Source organism: Trichogramma pretiosum, unplaced genomic scaffold (genome assembly GCF_000599845.2).
Source record: "Trichogramma pretiosum strain Unisexual culture from Peru unplaced genomic scaffold, Tpre_2.0 scaffold123, whole genome shotgun sequence".
In the NCBI taxonomy this organism is placed as follows: domain Eukaryota; kingdom Metazoa; phylum Arthropoda; class Insecta; order Hymenoptera; family Trichogrammatidae; genus Trichogramma; species Trichogramma pretiosum.
In genome coordinates, this window is record NW_019641684.1 from 234888 (window position 1) to 250864 (window position 15977).

At 38.2% G+C, this 15977-nt stretch overlaps 7 protein-coding genes across 8 annotated transcripts; 4 read left to right on the forward strand and 3 right to left on the reverse strand.

Moving 5' to 3' along the window:
- The first annotated feature begins 53 nt into the window (after window positions 1-53).
- Window positions 54-2574, forward strand: LOC106656764 (translation initiation factor eIF-2B subunit epsilon-like). 2 transcript variants are annotated; one of them, XM_014377912.2, is made up of 3 exons: window positions 54-201; window positions 294-1086; window positions 1153-2574. In XM_014377912.2, the coding sequence occupies exons 2-3, from the start codon at window positions 379-381 to the stop codon at window positions 2506-2508; spliced, it is 2064 nt and encodes a 687-aa protein (XP_014233398.1). In that variant the 5' UTR covers window positions 54-201; window positions 294-378; the 3' UTR covers window positions 2509-2574. The 2 variants fall into 2 exon arrangements, with proteins under 2 accessions (XP_014233398.1, XP_014233397.1); XM_014377911.2 differs by having other exon boundaries at window positions 54-189.
- On the reverse strand, window positions 2575-5185 carry LOC106656765 (T-complex protein 1 subunit theta). The gene is made up of 6 exons (XM_014377913.2): window positions 5017-5185; window positions 4275-4577; window positions 3890-4189; window positions 3451-3810; window positions 2932-3372; window positions 2575-2857 (listed from the first exon to the last, which is right to left on the reverse strand). The coding sequence occupies exons 1-6, from the start codon at window positions 5074-5076 to the stop codon at window positions 2666-2668; spliced, it is 1656 nt and encodes a 551-aa protein (XP_014233399.1). The 5' UTR covers window positions 5077-5185; the 3' UTR covers window positions 2575-2665.
- Window positions 5186-5333: 148 nt separating this feature from the next.
- On the forward strand, window positions 5334-7206 carry LOC106656769 (28S ribosomal protein S29, mitochondrial). Its single transcript, XM_014377916.2, has 6 exons — window positions 5334-5559; window positions 5622-5948; window positions 6039-6131; window positions 6198-6334; window positions 6442-6789; window positions 6879-7206. The coding sequence occupies exons 1-6, from the start codon at window positions 5544-5546 to the stop codon at window positions 7113-7115; spliced, it is 1158 nt and encodes a 385-aa protein (XP_014233402.1). The 5' UTR covers window positions 5334-5543; the 3' UTR covers window positions 7116-7206.
- A 17-nt stretch (window positions 7207-7223) lies between these two features.
- LOC106656767 (sequestosome-1) lies at window positions 7224-9133 on the reverse strand. The gene is made up of 3 exons (XM_014377914.2): window positions 8769-9133; window positions 7656-8677; window positions 7224-7577 (listed from the first exon to the last, which is right to left on the reverse strand). The coding sequence occupies exons 1-3, from the start codon at window positions 8944-8946 to the stop codon at window positions 7353-7355; spliced, it is 1425 nt and encodes a 474-aa protein (XP_014233400.1). The 5' UTR covers window positions 8947-9133; the 3' UTR covers window positions 7224-7352.
- A 208-nt stretch (window positions 9134-9341) lies between these two features.
- LOC106656768 (retinoblastoma-binding protein 5 homolog) lies at window positions 9342-11820 on the forward strand. The gene is made up of 7 exons (XM_014377915.2): window positions 9342-9844; window positions 9978-10003; window positions 10064-10236; window positions 10305-10533; window positions 10597-11052; window positions 11140-11554; window positions 11626-11820. Exons 1-7 carry the CDS (start codon window positions 9826-9828, stop codon window positions 11709-11711), a joined length of 1404 nt encoding a protein of 467 aa, XP_014233401.1. The 5' UTR covers window positions 9342-9825; the 3' UTR covers window positions 11712-11820.
- A 75-nt stretch (window positions 11821-11895) lies between these two features.
- Window positions 11896-13761, reverse strand: LOC106656747 (protein bfr2-like). The gene is made up of 5 exons (XM_023461147.1): window positions 13650-13761; window positions 13374-13568; window positions 13165-13254; window positions 12902-13070; window positions 11896-12774 (listed from the first exon to the last, which is right to left on the reverse strand). Exons 1-5 carry the CDS (start codon window positions 13723-13725, stop codon window positions 11982-11984), a joined length of 1323 nt encoding a protein of 440 aa, XP_023316915.1. The 5' UTR covers window positions 13726-13761; the 3' UTR covers window positions 11896-11981.
- Window positions 13762-14265: 504 nt separating this feature from the next.
- LOC106656748 (phosphatidylinositol 4-kinase-like) lies at window positions 14266-15895 on the forward strand. The gene is made up of 4 exons (XM_014377879.2): window positions 14266-14566; window positions 14660-14885; window positions 15107-15413; window positions 15498-15895. Exons 1-4 carry the CDS (start codon window positions 14266-14268, stop codon window positions 15750-15752), a joined length of 1089 nt encoding a protein of 362 aa, XP_014233365.2. The 3' UTR covers window positions 15753-15895.
- The last annotated feature ends 82 nt before the right edge of the window (window positions 15896-15977 follow it).

A 15977-nucleotide genomic window follows, 5' to 3' on the forward strand; every position in this document is an offset into this window, starting at 1 on the left:
CGTCACTGCCATGCGGCTTGCCATTGCCCATTGTATTATGTATACTGCGCGCTGGTATATTAGTTGAGAGTTTGAAACACGCGGCGCGTCGATCGTGTAGCAGTCGAAATTAAATGCACTCGCAAAGTCGCAACGCAACTGAAGTCTGAAATCTGACTGATTAAAGCAAATCTTACTTGCTCTGGCAAGGTAAGTTACTAGGTATACAATCAAAATACAAATACTTGCTGCCGTATGGCTTAAAAGATGAAAAAGTTACAAAACTAACTTACTAATATGTGAATCGCTTTCAGAATTAAGAAAAAAGTTTGAACGATTATACAAGTTTACGGTCGTTACACTTGGTAGCAGAGAAATTGTTATAGATATCGAAGAATAATGGGTACCAAGTCGAAAGGTTATGAGGGGCAAGAGTGTCTGCAAGCCCTCTTGATTGCTGACAATTTCAACGACAATTTGAGCTATGCCAATAACATTTATCCTGATGCCTTAATGCCAGTTGTTAATACGCCAATGTTAGAATATGCCTTGCAAACCTTGTGTACTTCAGGTGTGCAGGAAGTTTTTTTGTACTTCAGCAGACAAATCGATTACGTGAAGTCGTGTTTAAAACCGTTGAAGAAACAGTTTGGTGACTGGATTAAAATTACACCCATTTTTTCGGATGGCTGTCGTACATTTGGTGATGCAATGAGGCATATTGATACCATAGGATGCATCAGAAATGACTTTATATTGTTGAGAGGATCTGCTTTTACCAATGCTGATTTGAAGGATCTCATGAATGTACACAAGGCAAAAAAACGAGAGGACAAAAATGCTGCCATGACAATGGTTCTAAAAGATTTTGGCAATTTGAAAGATACTACATTAAGACATGAACGCCATATATTATACTCCAATGACAATACTAAGCAAGTGCTTCAAATTATAAAACATCCGCCTGGAAGTAACAATTTTCACATGCCTCTTCAATTTTTCTTAAGCAATCAGTCGGTTACAATAAAGTCTGATGCAGTAGATACTCATGTGTACCTATGTTCACAATCAGTACTTTCATTATTTTCAGACAATTTTGATTTCCAGGTAAATATCAATTTTATTTATATTAAATTAAATTTGAAAATAACTGTTGAATTTTTGTTTTTGCAGACAATAGAAGATTTCATTCGAATTATTTTGATTAATGAAGAACTTTATAATACTAGAATATATTGGCAGCCACTTCTACCCACAGATTTTGCATTGCCCATTCAATCTTGGAGAGCATACAGATTGTTGACAAAGTTTATTTTGAGACGTCATGGTCATCCTTTAGCTCCAGATTCTCGTCCTAAATCTTTGCGCGAATATGTCTTTACAAATGTGCTTGATATGTCATACAAACATCATACTGCACTTTTATCTAATGGCGCTTCAATCGGTAAAGATTCAATTATAGGAGAATCTAGTGAATTAGGAGAAAATTCTGCAGTTAACACTTCAGTTATTGGTGCTAATTGTGTTATTGGCAAAAAAGTATCTCTTGTAAATACACTCGTTTTTTCTGGTGCAAAAATTGGTGATAGTTGTGTCATTAAAAATAGTATTATATTTGAAAACTGCACAATATCCGCTCAAACAAAACTAACAAATTGTATCATAATGCCAAATGTGATGTTGAACAAAATTGAAAATTATGAGAATACTGTGCTAGAGGTAGCTTTAAACAATCAGTTGTCAGAGAAGAAACTTGAAGATTTAGAAATTTACAAAATTTTTTCCACGGAAATCAGTTATGATGAAAAATATGATGATTTTGAGGATCCTCACAATGATCATTGTCATTCTGATACATCTTCTACAAGAGCCTCTACACCTACTGCAATACTGGAAGATGATGATGAGAACTTCTTATCGGAAGTTATTGAGAGTTTACACAGAGGTTATCAAGATAAATTGGAATGTGGACCTTTAATTATAGAAATTAATTGTTCAAGGTTTGCTTATGACATCCCGCTGAATCAAGTTTCATACAACGTTATGAAAGCTATACTTATTCTCCCTTTTTTACAAAATGAAAAACATCTGCCTTGTGCAAACATCTACCGCTTTTACAAAATGAAAAAGGAGGAAATAATGTCTATAACAGCGGCAGATTATTTTAAATTGCTAAAAAAAATTTTGACATACTTCAAACCGATACTGGTGAACTATGTAAAGCCTGAAATAGGACAAGAAGATTGTTTACAGGCAATAGAAGATTTTGTTTATTCTAACAAAAAGTACATAATGCCATACCTTAAAAATTTATTACATTTATTGTATAACGACGACGTTTTAAGTGAGCAAGTAATTTTGGATTGGTATGAGCAAGAATACAAGTCCGATTCTCCTAATGCAGAAAATACGTCTGATATTACAGAAAGTCCAGAGAAAATTGCTATTCAGCTGAGAAAAGAAATAACTCCATTTATAACGTGGTTACAAGAAGCGGAAGAAGATTCGTCGGACGAAGATTCTTCTTAATTATTACATTTTTGTACAGTGTACATGTTTGAAAAAGAATAAAATTTATACGCTTATTTGGTAAAATTATGTTTAATATTCTTTTATTTTAGTAAAAAAATCTATAGTGCTCAGAAAACAAACTGGGCTCAGGAAAAAATGTATCAATAAACATATCTTATGATTCGTCGTCACTGTTAGCTGATGGTTTTTTGAGTTTTGGTCCACCGGCTCGTTTCGCCATAATAATCTGGTCAATTTTCAAAATAGTGCAAGCTGCATTAACAGCATACTTGAGACCCCAGAATTTGGTCAAGTAAAGATCAAGAATACCAGCTTCTTTAGCGTCAATCAAGGCAGCCGGAGATCCCTAAAATATATTAGGCGTAAAAAAATCGTAATAACGACCCAAATAACTTTTTAAATTTTGAATTTTTAGCTTACTTCAATGTCAAATCCATGATTAATTTGGCCACTCTTATGCGCTGCATACAATTTCGATATGATTTCAGTAGCTTTCATTCCATTGTTTTCTGCTAACGTTTTAGGGAAAGTTTCCAGAGCTGTGGCAAATTTCTTGACAGCATATTGCTCCAATCCAGGTAAGGTTTCGGCATAGGACATTAATTTTGTGGCCAATTCGATTTCAGTTGCTCCAGCTCCTGGGACGCAACGACCGTCGCGAGTAAGAGCTTTGTAAGTATTGACACCGTCGTCGATGGCTCTTTCAATGTCATCCATGTAATTATCAGTAGATCCACGAATAATAACCGTGCTTATACGGCTTTCTTGATTTTCAAGCTTGAACACAACAACGTTGGTGTCTCCAAGCTCATCAACATGAACGGTATCGCAATATCCCAATTCTTCTTTTGTTGGTGGAGTCTAAAAAATTATCACAAGAAGTTCAAAAAGTTCTTCCAGATTTAGTTAATCAAATATTAATAAATTTAAAAGACTCACTAGTTTGGGTAGAGCTGTTGCTCCTACAGCTTTACAAAGTCGTCTCAAATCAAATTTGCTAGGAATTCGCACGGCCATAAGATTATACTTATTAGCATAATATAATGCCATGTCTCCGAATTTACCTCCAGATACAACAACAGTAGCTCCACTATCAGCGATTGCTTTTATTTGATTTTCCAATAACGATTCTTCGCCCCGCGAAAAGTTCATTAATTCGTCGGCACTTTTGATCAAAACAGTACCCTTTGTTTCAGTTTGACTAATGTCAACAGCACATGTATAGACTGCTACTTTAGCATTCAAAACCTTTGTCACATCACCTTCAACTTGTCTCTTGAAGACCATTCCTTGAACAACCTGTTCAAAAATAATATAAAGCATTAGATTGAGCGTTTCAATAATGTTTCAGTAATTTTAGGTGTCACTTCAATATTACCTGTGAAGAGTACAGTCCAGAGCCCAAAATTTTACATACTCTGACATTATCAACATTGAAAGATACTGTATTGTTAGGTGCATTCGAAGGTACAATCGAAATGCAGGCTTTGCAAACAAGATCAGTGATGAATTCTTCATTACCATACTGTTTACTCATGATGGCAGTTTTGACAGCAGCTTTAATTTGATCCATATTTCTTACATCATCAGGTTTATAGATGACCAAATTTGGAAGTTCTTCTAATGCTTTTTCAAGACCTACTTCAAATCCTTCAATAATTTCTGAAGAAGTAACTCCCTGTATATAAGATATGTTAATAAAATTTTTTTAAGATAAACTAATAGAAAATAAAAATCAATATAAAATAAAGAATAATAATAACCATTCTGAGTAAATCTTCAGCATTATCCAATAAAGATCCACCGAGAATAATAACAAAATTAGTGGCATCACCAACTTCTGCTTCTTGCATTTCAGAAGCTAACACCAGTAATTTAGCTGCTGGGTGTTCAACATCCAGTTCTTTTATAATAGTCGCTGCATCGCTAGTAACAAAAAGCTTTTCTAAATGATTGATGACCATTTTATTCATTCCATTTGGTCCGTAAGCTGTTCGCACAGATTGTGCAAATGTTTTGCAGGCTGCTATATTTCGATAAGCAACTTCTTCCAATCCAGAATGGAACTAAAAATAAATCATATTGTTACAAGTAGTAACAAAAAATACATATAATTATGCCAATATAAACCTTGAAAAAATTTCGCGGGATCCTAAAGGAAATTTTTTCAAGGGAAGTTATAAGTGAAAAAGAATGGGTGATGGCAGTTTCATTTTCTAAAGTATCACCAAGATATATTCTGGAAAGAAATATCTATAAATAGTGGATCTTGCAAAATCCGATTTATGGCTAGATTTAGTTTTGTTTTGAAAATTGTCATAATTTTGAATAAAATTAAACATAACAATCAAGTAAATATTTGGAGGATTTATGATAGCTTGGTCCCACACAAAAAAAGTTGAAAACTTTAATCAAGTATTATTTAAAATATTTTCTGAAGATCACGTGTTTTAGGTTAGCAAATCAAAATGAAGAAAAACAATATAATTAGTTAAGTTTACGTACTCTGACACCATCCTTTAACATTTGGGCTACGCCCGGTGCTTTAGGTACATGCATAGCCATTTTTGCAGGACGATTGAATTACAACAAATAAAATTCGTATATTAGAGAAGAGAGACTGATACACGTTTCAAGTGACTCAGTCGCGTTATTCGTGGGTTCAGCGGCACAAGGCGATTCGGTTTCCGCAAATTTGCTGTTCGCTGGCGCTGCTCCCACTGCCGGCCGCAAAACGAATGAAACTGTAATAATACCATAAATAGTATGTGCACAGAAGTGTGCTGGTGTGAACTATAGACGTTCACACGAATATTGCAGACGATTATTACAGATCGCACACTTTTCACGTTGCAATTGTGAATATTTTAGAATTGCAATTGTTATCAGAAGTATTAAAAGTCAACCTTGTTTTCGTGTACTGCTTAAAAGTGTTTGAAAAATATTATTAGTTATTTTTCTCTTTGCTGAAATCACGTGTATCGATCAGATACGAATCTAGATTCTTGGTTTTTATATTGTGTATTTTGAAAATGGCAGTGTCTCAAAGTAAGTCAAATAAATTTTTGATATAAAGAAAATCACACTAATATAAACGTTTGTGAAAACAGGGAATTTCATAAAGTTATTAAAATTGACTAATCTCAGACAGTCAAGTACAGCAGCTCAGGCAATGCCAGTACATGAAGACATTCATCAATCTTTTCGAACAAGAGAAGACAATCCAGAGTATCATGGAATGCAACATATTAATAGGATCTACACAATACCAAACAACGATTTGAAAATGATTACATGTCAAGGGTTAATTACCATGTATATGAAACAATTCAAAACTTTTGCAGAAGCTTCTATTCTTGTACGAAAACCTGCAGTTGAAATTATAAGTTATCTCAATCAAGCAGATTATTCAAAACCAGTCAACAAATATGTTCTTTGTATCCTTTAAAATATTATGATTTTGTGTATAATCTATTAATGACAAAGTTTTCTATAAAGTATTATTTTCCTGAATAATTCACTTATAGATGGAGAGGATGGAACTGGTAAAACTTCTACTATGCTCCATACATTACATTATGCATATACTAAAGGACAAATTATTGTTCATGTACCTTGGAGTATGTATTAAATTTTTTTTAAATTTGATCTATTCAATTGCATAAGATGAGTTAATTTTTTTTCAGTCCGCAGTTGGTTTGATGGTCCAAAAGAGACAGCTAATTCAATAACAAAAACTAATAAGATTGATTTACCTCTTCATGCAGCTGCATGGCTAAGAAATTTTAAAACTCAAAATCAACATATTTTAAATAAAGCTGATGTAAGTTTACAAGCTTTAATATATAATTTTGTACAATTGTATACAATACTGTAAATCTACAAGCTTTAATATAAATATTCACAATAATATGACCATCATTTTAACAGATCAAATTATCTGCTACACATGAATGGAGTGCTACTGAAAATTCTGCAAAAGATTCATCATTGATGGACATGATAGACTTTGGAATAAGCAGGATCAAATTTGCCTCAAATGTTATAATCAAGCTAATGTCAGAATTAAAGCAAGCTTCAACATTAGGAAAATGTAAAGTGTTAGTTGCTATTGATGGATATAATGCTTTATTTTCTCAACAAACTAATATATTTAATGACAATAAACAAATGGTTCCTGCCTCTCAAGTATCTTTGACTGAAGCTTTTTTGGATATCACCAAGTCAGATTGGTGCAATGGGCAAGTCATTGTGACAGTTGATAAAATGGCAACTCAAGTAATATATGTTTTTGTATTTTTTTTTCAATTATAAAAAAAATTGTTAAAGATAATTTTTTAATCAATAATTTAAAAATAAATGTTCAGGAAAATGCAGAGTCTCACTTTCCAAGATACTTACTCACCAATGAAGGATTTGATCATCTAGATCCATTTTTACCTATAAGTGTAGAAAATTACACTGAAGATGAATTCAATACAGTTATAGAATATTATAAAAACCGCAAGTGGATTCGAAACCTTTCTTCAGATGGTCAAAAAGAATTGCAGTTGTTATCCGGTGGCAATCCTTACAAATTGATGGAATATTGCAAACATTTGTAATCTTTTGCAATGGTAATCAGGCTGCACGTTAATAGAGCATTTGTAAATATTTGCACTAGCTAATAAAATTTTACAAAATTATTTCTAAAAATAAAAATTTTATGTTAATTAAGTCATGACAAGAAAGATCCTTTATTCAATAACATTTAAAGTGAAATACACTATTATTTCCCCATAATAAAATAATATACATTTATATATATGTATGTTTAAATATTGATGTATATTCATGTATATTTATATAGGTTGTAAGATATCTAATGCTTTATTTATATCCCCATTTTTAGAGATTAATAAGTTTGTAAGCCAACCACCTTCATTGGAAAACCCCATCTGTTTCATGGCTGCAAGTGCATTTCTAATTTTTGGATCCAATTTCTTTTCATCTTCATTATCATTTGGAGGTGGGGGAATTCTACGATTTGTAATATTGCTTGCTGCAGGCTCATTTTTTTGCTTTTCCTGAAAAAAAATTGAAAACATTAATTACTACAAAGTTACAGCCACTGATGCACAAGTAAACAGTATAAATAATCATACCACAACGGGAGAATGAGGAATGGTTTCAAAAGCATCAGTTTTTTTTGGTGGTTCAACTTGAGAAGCACTTTCTTGCTCCAGCCAAGTCCACTCATCATTTGGAACGTTTTCCCAAGAAGACTTTTTCTCTGGTCTAGAAGAACTCGGAGGAGCAGATGCTAATATGTATGGTAATGGAATGGCTTCAGATTTGTTGCTTTGCATAGGTTCCTCAACTACTTTCGGTTCATCTGGAGTCATTGAGCATTCAGCTTTGGCATCATCTTTAACTGGATTTTCGGATTTGTTTTTCTCTGATTCATGTTGAGTTTTAACTTTCACGTCAACGTCAATGCCAAGAGGATCCAAAAATTGGGCAATATTTTCACCAATTGTCTGGAGAAAATCCTTTTGCTTTTCTAAATCAGCTTTGGAAATATATGAAGGTGAGTCATTGGTGGCGTTGCTAGTTTTTTTCGCCTCATCATCAAAAGCTGCATATTTGTTGCTAAAATTTGCCCAATCATTCATATAAGTTTGAAATGTATTAAACCATGAAGCTTGGTCACAATTGTAAGGTGTAGCATTGTCGAAAGTTTGACTCTTATTAGAATCTATTGAATCTTCGAAAGGACAACCTACTGCCTTTTTCAAAAATTTATTAAAATGATGAGTCAAGCGTTTTCCGTAATGCGATCTCCAGTTCAAAGGTACGGGCATTCGAATCATGCAATGCTCTGGATGGTGGCATTTAGATTCGCAATCCTTGCACAAGTCGTAATCCGGGCACTGAAGACATTTGTAGCGAAATCCGTAAATATTCTTGTCGCACGAGTCGCAGTAAATTCCAACGTGATGGGTTTTCGAATTCATCGATGGTGTAGCATGATTCTTGGCGGAGTTTTCCGCAAACTCATTGTCCACCGTCTCATTGCAGGCTATTACAACGTACAGCTTGTGAGTTTGATGCAAAATTGACATATCACTCAAAGCCAGTTTATATTCTTCATTAGTTGAAATCTGTATCTCGTCGTTCTCGTCATCTAAAAAACAAAAAATTAACAAGTTGAATTTAGTTTACATGCGACTGTGCAATGCAATGAGTCATGCATACAAATAATTAATATAAAATACCTTTCCAAGAGAATGACAATTTTTTATTTTTTAAATGCGGAAAAATGTCACACACTTTCATTTGAAAGAATTCAAAATTTTTGGACATATCAGCTGGTATAGCGAATTTTCTAATTTCTGCTTTTCCTGTAGCTTCATTTTTGAAGTAAACCTTGAAATTTTCTGCAGGTAGCGACATTTTGTGGTATCGCGATGAAAATCAGTTTCTGTCAGCTTAAATAATTAGTGGAATGAGTTGACGTGAATTACTGATCACTGCACTGACGAGACTGCATCAACGTAAATCGATTTTATATGATTTTATTCGCGATGTGTCAGGGCAGACGGGCTGACCTGTACTGAACACTTTTACTGCGTAGTAAGAGTTGCGTACTTCAAATTTCACCAGTGAGAGTAGACTGGTTCGTGTCCGCACTCCGCATGTACTGTGAATTCGTAGAACAGTGTGAAACACGTATATATACCTATGTATATATATGTTTCTTATTATGTATACGTGTAGTTTTGTTTATGATGGTGATTCGGTCGATAATCTAAAAGCCGCAAGTGGCAGCACCTCCGCGTTGTGTGATCTTTATATATTTATACATTTATATTTATACATATTATAATGGTAGCAATAAGCAGAACCCCTCTGCGCTGCCGGGTTTCATGCTAGTTGCTCCGAATTCATTAATGGCCATCTCGGAAATAGGCATCAACAAAGAGCTGCGACTGTGCTGCCACACGCGCGGAATCAGAAAACTGCCTATGTTACTCGTATGTATGCGAGTTTTGATGAAATTTACACAGGATTGAAAAGTGTAAACACAAATGTCACTCTGACTCGGCAAGCAGTTCGACTAGCAGTTTTAAATGATTATTATTGATAAAACATTTTTCATTATATATTTGATGCTACAAATCTTTTATTTTGTAGTTTGCCCAGTTCACTGAACGCCTGAAGATTAGCTGTATAATTAATTGACAATAATATTTTGATACTTGCAACACATATCAAACGCAATTTACCAAAGACAGAGTTTTGATTAAAGGTTTTTACTTTAATTCAGCGGTCATGAATTTGGAACTATTAGGTGAGAGACCTTTCTAATATCATTTTTATTATATTGACTTTATTCAGTACTGTTTCATGAGCATCAATCTTACTAAGGTTACATTGATAAAAAATTCAAACAAATAATATAATCAATTGGTTTTGTGTTACAGAATCTTTTGGTCAAAATTATCCAGAGGTACGTTAATCGTTTAACTTATTTTGTGAAAAGTTGCATTTGATGTTTCATAATTTTTAGGAATTTGATGGCACATTGGACTGTAATTCCTTGGCAGTCACTTGCGCATTCAATAAAAGAGGCACATTACTTGCTGTTGGCTGCAATGATGGAAGAATTGTTATATGGGATTTTTTAACAAGAGGTATTGCAAAAATCATCAGTGCCCATGTACATCCAGTTTGTTCTTTGAGGTATATCATAAATTCATATGCATAGTACTTATTTTTAAACTATCATTAATTTAAACATTTCAATGCAGTTGGTCAAGAAATGGTCACAAGTTACTAAGTGCTTCAACGGATAATAATGTTTCTATGTGGAATGTTCTTTCTGGAGAATGCGATCGCAAATACAGATTTCCAACTCCCATTTTAAAAGTTCAATTTCATCCAAGAAATTTAACAAAGTTTTTAGTGTGTCCAATGAGACATGCTGCAGTAATTGTTGATATTGAAGGAACTCATCAAGTTCTTCCCCTTGACCAAGATGTAAGTATTTTAGTGGCCAATAAAGGAAAGACTAATTTTTGATATACTAATAATTTTTTGCAGAGTGACTTAAACATTGTTGCTTCGTTTAATAGACGAGGAGATTATATTTTTACGGGTAACGGTCGTGGCAGAATCTTAGTTCTCGATGCTAATACGTGTACAGTCAAAGCTTCTTTCAAAATATCTCAAGGAACTGCCAGCAATACTGCTGTAAAAAGTATTGAATTTGCTAGAAGAGGCTCGTGCTTTCTAGTAAATACCGCAGACAGAGTTATCAGAGTTTACGATAGTGTCGAAGTTTTAGCATATGGTCAAGACGGTCAACCAGAACCAATACAAAAGCTGCAAGATCTCGTCAATAAAACTACGTGGAAAAAGTGCTGCTTTTCGGGGGACGGTGAATACGTTTGTGCTGGATCTGCGAGACAACATGCCTTGTACATTTGGGAAAAAAGTATTGGAAATTTACAAAAAATTCTTCATGGCACAAAGGGTGAACTATTGCTCGATGTTGTGGTAATTTTCATCAAATAAAATTCATGAATTCAGATACAATTTATTAACGTTTTAAATGGACTTTATATTGTTTGGGTATGATTTCAGTGGCATCCAGTACGGCCCATTATTGCTTCGATATCGTCGGGAGTGGTTTCAATATGGGCTCAAAATCAAGTAGAAAATTGGTCTGCATTTGCGCCAGATTTCAAAGAACTCGATGAAAATGTTGAGTACGAAGAGCGTGAAAGTGAGTTTGATCTCAGTGACGAAGACAAATCTATTGTTCAAGGGGAAGAGGCCCATGATGAAGAGGTAGATGTAGATGTTGCATCGATCGATCGAGTAGCTGCTTTTTGTAGCTCCGATGAGGAGATTGAGGATCAAGAATCATTACAATTTATTCCAATTTCTCCGGACGTTGAAGACAGTGACGAACCACCCAGTGCAATTAAAAATGAAGAAACACCTTCAAAAAAATTCAAATACCACGATATTGATTTGCCAAATGCTCCGACTGATGGTTAGTGGTCTATTATGTTAGTTATTGTTAATTTATTAAAATAATCAAATTAATTCAAATTTCTATTGTAGCAGCTCATCCAATGTTTAATAAAACAAAAGACAAGCCAGCAGCTAAAAAGGGTAGACCTAGATTGGAACATCGAAAAGGCAAATAACAAGACTGATGAATTAAAAATAATGATGATATTTGCAATGGATGATTTCAATAATACATGTGTACATAGATATATTTTTTAATAATTATAAATTAAATTCACAACGTAATGGTTCGTCGTAAATGATCTTAGCATACCTGTTTTGAATGAAATTTAACTTTTTAAATTTGTACTGACAGTACTGATATACTTAACTTATTTAATTCTAATAGTATTTACAGTAATTACACAGACTTAATATAAAAAAATTGAAATCCGAAAATGTCAAAATTATGTGGCATTAGAGTCAGGTAGCGAATCTGACGTCGCGCTTTCATCAGATTCTTGGGAAAGCTGTGAATTAATTGAGACATTGTCATGCGGAGATTGCGGTTCTTCACTTTCTTCGTCACTGTGAACCTTTTCATCGGAGACATTGGTACTACTGGAGCCTCTTCCTTCGTCGTCGCTATCATCTTGGGTGTCTTGAGCGGATTCAATACTGGCTGACTCATCCTCGGTATTGATACTTTCGCTATTGTCGAGATCCGTGCTGCCGTTGAATTTTTCATCCAGAGGTTTGCCGTTTTTCGTTGCATCCCCAGAGGGAGCTATTTCAAGGATCTCGTCGTTGGCAGAGGCAGCAGCAGTGACATCGCCAGCGGGACTTGCCGTAGGTGCGGATACAATTGGAATCGTGAAGGGCGTCACTATGGGTATCGAGGGTACCGCAGGTTTAGGCTTATTATTGGTCGTGCTCGCGGTCGTTTGCTCGCCGGTAAATATGTCGAAGAGAGCACCCAAGCCGAGAATGTCGTCGTCGTCATCCTCCTCCTCTTCCTCTATATCTTGTTCCGGCTCTCGATTCTGATCGTTGGCCGCCGAGCTGAGATTTGCGTCATCGCTCTGCACGTTGGCGAGCGGGTCGTAATCTGTATCGTCGTTGTCGTCCTCGTCCTCCTCGTCCTCGTCAAATCCAAAGATATCGTCGTAATCGTCGTCCACGGACGTCGCGGCTGGCGCCGGGGTCGAAATCGCGGGGAAAGGCTCGGCTGGACGGAGCTTCATGCCATCGGGTCCAAAGCTAAAAAAATAAGAGAAAAGAAAAAAATCAACATAAAATCCTGCTGGAATTCTCCAGAAAGTTATATTGGTCACTAATGAAAGTTTTTACGTTAGACGTAAATCAAAGTGAAAGTGTTTGCCATTACCGAAAACAGCTGACTCGGAGTGTAGCTTCGAGCTCCGCCGCCGACCTTAATTCGAGACCCAAGCAGGCTTTGAAATGCTTGTCGGTATCTTTTTTTATGGAATAAATTTTTCCGCAAAATTTGGAAAAACCTCCTGGCAGCGACACGCAAACAGGTTTTGGGCTCTTTCCTGCAAAACGACCAAGTACGATATCGTTACGTTAAAGCAGAACTCGAAATTGTAATTTTACGTGAAACATGGCAAAAAGGATCGCAAATTTTACCATTGATTATGTTGCTCGATAAAATGTTGTCACCGATGCTGAGCTGCATGGCAAGTTTGTCGTCCTGGAGGTACTGCAGAGAGGCACAACCTGCGCATCGAATTTTCGGGTGCACGTTAGATACATGTATTTTTATAATTTAAATAATGCAAAGTCTGAATACGAAAGGCGTGAAAATGTGAAATTGAGACGAGCGTGCGATGACTCACCGGGACCAGCCAATCGGACCAAAGGAATGTGAAACTCTCGGCAGCAGTTACAAATTCTCTCGGCGCACTTGCAGTACTTGTTGGTGGTATCCGAGGGCTGCTGCTGTTGTTGTTGTTGTTGTTGTTGTGGCTGCTGCGGCTCGGCCTTGGAAATGGCACGAGGCACCGATCGAACGGCATCGTTGCTCTCGTCGCCTGCGAGTCGCGCAAAATTCGAACGTATTAAAGGGGGGAATTATCGGTAAGGGATCGGCAAGATCGCAGATCGGTACTCACCTATGACTCGGGCCTGCACCGCGAAGGCGATGATGAGGAAGAGGATGAGCAGCTCGATGATGATGGACAATCGCATGTCGTTGTGTTTGGCGCGCGCGCGGATAGTCGCGGAGAAATAGCTGATAAATAGCCGAGCGTCGATCGGCAATTGGTGAGCTAAATCTTACTCTCGCTCGAGAGCGCTCGGTCGATTCTGGAGAGTCGGGCTGACTCAGCTGGGCAGGGGCTTATCGCCACGGGCCGATCACAATGAGTCGCCAAGAGAGAAAGTAGCGGCCGTCGAGAATAATATATAGCGGTCGAGTAGCGGGCCGCTGGTTTAACGGGATCCGCGTACGTATGTAAACGCGCGTAAACGTACATACATACAGACGGGCAGAAGAGCGGCTATACACCGAGCTGGCGCAGCTGCTGCCTGTAGCGGGAGAAAGAGCGCAGCTCGGCGCGATGATCGCGTGGATGGAACTGGGTCAGCGGGTCAGTGGGCCCCTTTCGTGCGCGTTTCGCCGCGCTCCTGCCCGTCTCCGATCGCTATATACACTCCGAGGACGGACTCCGCAGCGTCGAGACTTGGCTTACTTAGGGCCCGACCGCGATGCAGCCGCGCCGCCGGATCATGCTGTCGCAGCTGCTGCTGCTCACCTCGCTGCTCCTAGCGATGCAGCTGGCAGCCGCCGCGCAGCCTAGCCAATCTCCCAACAACAACAACAACAACAACAACGATAACAACAACAACAACAACAACAAGTCCTGCCTCTGTCAGACTTCCAGCTGTCTATGCTGCATCGAGTTGAATCTCACCTCGTCGATCGACCTGGGGGGTGCAGCCTGCGTCAACGTCCAGCACCGCCAGCGCAACGTCTCCTTGAACTTGAACTACGGCGACAACCCCACGCACAACGCCACCATCGCACTCGGTAAGTCCAGGGCACTTTGCTATATATGTACCTATATAGACTCGAGGGTAAAAAGTGTCTATACTGCATCCATTGACGATCGCCGATTTGCAGACGGAGCCGCGCACAAGCCGACCTGCATGAATCTGCTCTCGGACCTTGCTCAGATCTGCGCAAAGTTCGAGTCGATGAGCCGCGTCCAGGCCGCCGTCGACGAGCCCACCTACAACGGATGCCTCGTGCTGCAACCGGCCTTGCTCGGTACTCCCCAAGCGACCTACCCAGTAGGTTGCTTCTCTTTCGACCACGGCCAGGTGCGACAAATTCAATCTTATAGCCCGTAAGTCATTGCCAAAAGCCACCGATATTTCTCACTTGTCGCCTGGAGATCGCGAGAGAATCGGCTCGCGCCGCTGCCTCCGCGTCCGAACAAAAGTATCGCAAGTATATATAAGATCGTACTTTTCTTCCGACGTCGGTGTGTGCGAGCGCGAGCCATAACGATCTCGTCGGCCGATCGCCGATCGACGCATTATACCCAGTTAACTTTGCTTATTTCAGTCCGGCTTCGGAATCGTCGCAAGCTCCGCAAAACCCAGCCGAGCCAGAAGAAGAGGACGAGGAAGAAGACGACGACGATCAGAGCATCAATGCCGAGGAGCTGTTGGCCGTGGTGTCGGCTAGCGCCGAGCAGGGCATTGCCCTGTTCTCGCAGTGGCTCGGACTGAACTTGGCTCCGAGGGTCAATTTGACCTCGCTCGTCAAGCCCGCGCCGCTCAACGCCACGCGCAGAGACAGACAACTGCAGCAGCCGAGCGTGGCAGGCAGACGCGGACGCACCATATCCATCCTCGGTGACCACGACCAGGTGAGACATTGTCGCGCTGATCCTAATTCGATTCCGAACCTCTCGAGACTCGTCCTCTAATTCGCGCACCATTTTCGCTCGCAGGACAGCAGAAACGATGAAAAGTTCAAGCAGCTCCTGAGCGCGCAGGACAACGTTTTGAGAGAATCGGCGACCATCGGCGACTCTTCCGCTGCGGGTATGGGCACGGTATTCTTTTATCCGCAACTCGACGCGCCTCAAGCTAACTCGAGGCCCGAAGCGATCGCGATATCGCCCGAAAATCTGGCCATCGTATCCTCGGAATCTCGTCGAGGTGGACGAGCCTATAACATTCATCAACACGTCAATGAAGTTTGATTGTAATCGACTGCACTGATATCATTATCACCATCACTATTCGATAGTTTTAATTAAGACATTAATACTGCGCTGTACGCCGACGACAGTTATTTGCAATAACGTGCACGATTGTTCTGTTCGTGTTTCGGCTTAAATGTGTAATGTAAACTAGACGTAAGCATCATAAGTTATTATTATTACTTTTACTATTATTGCTATTACTATGAATTATGGAAAAATAAA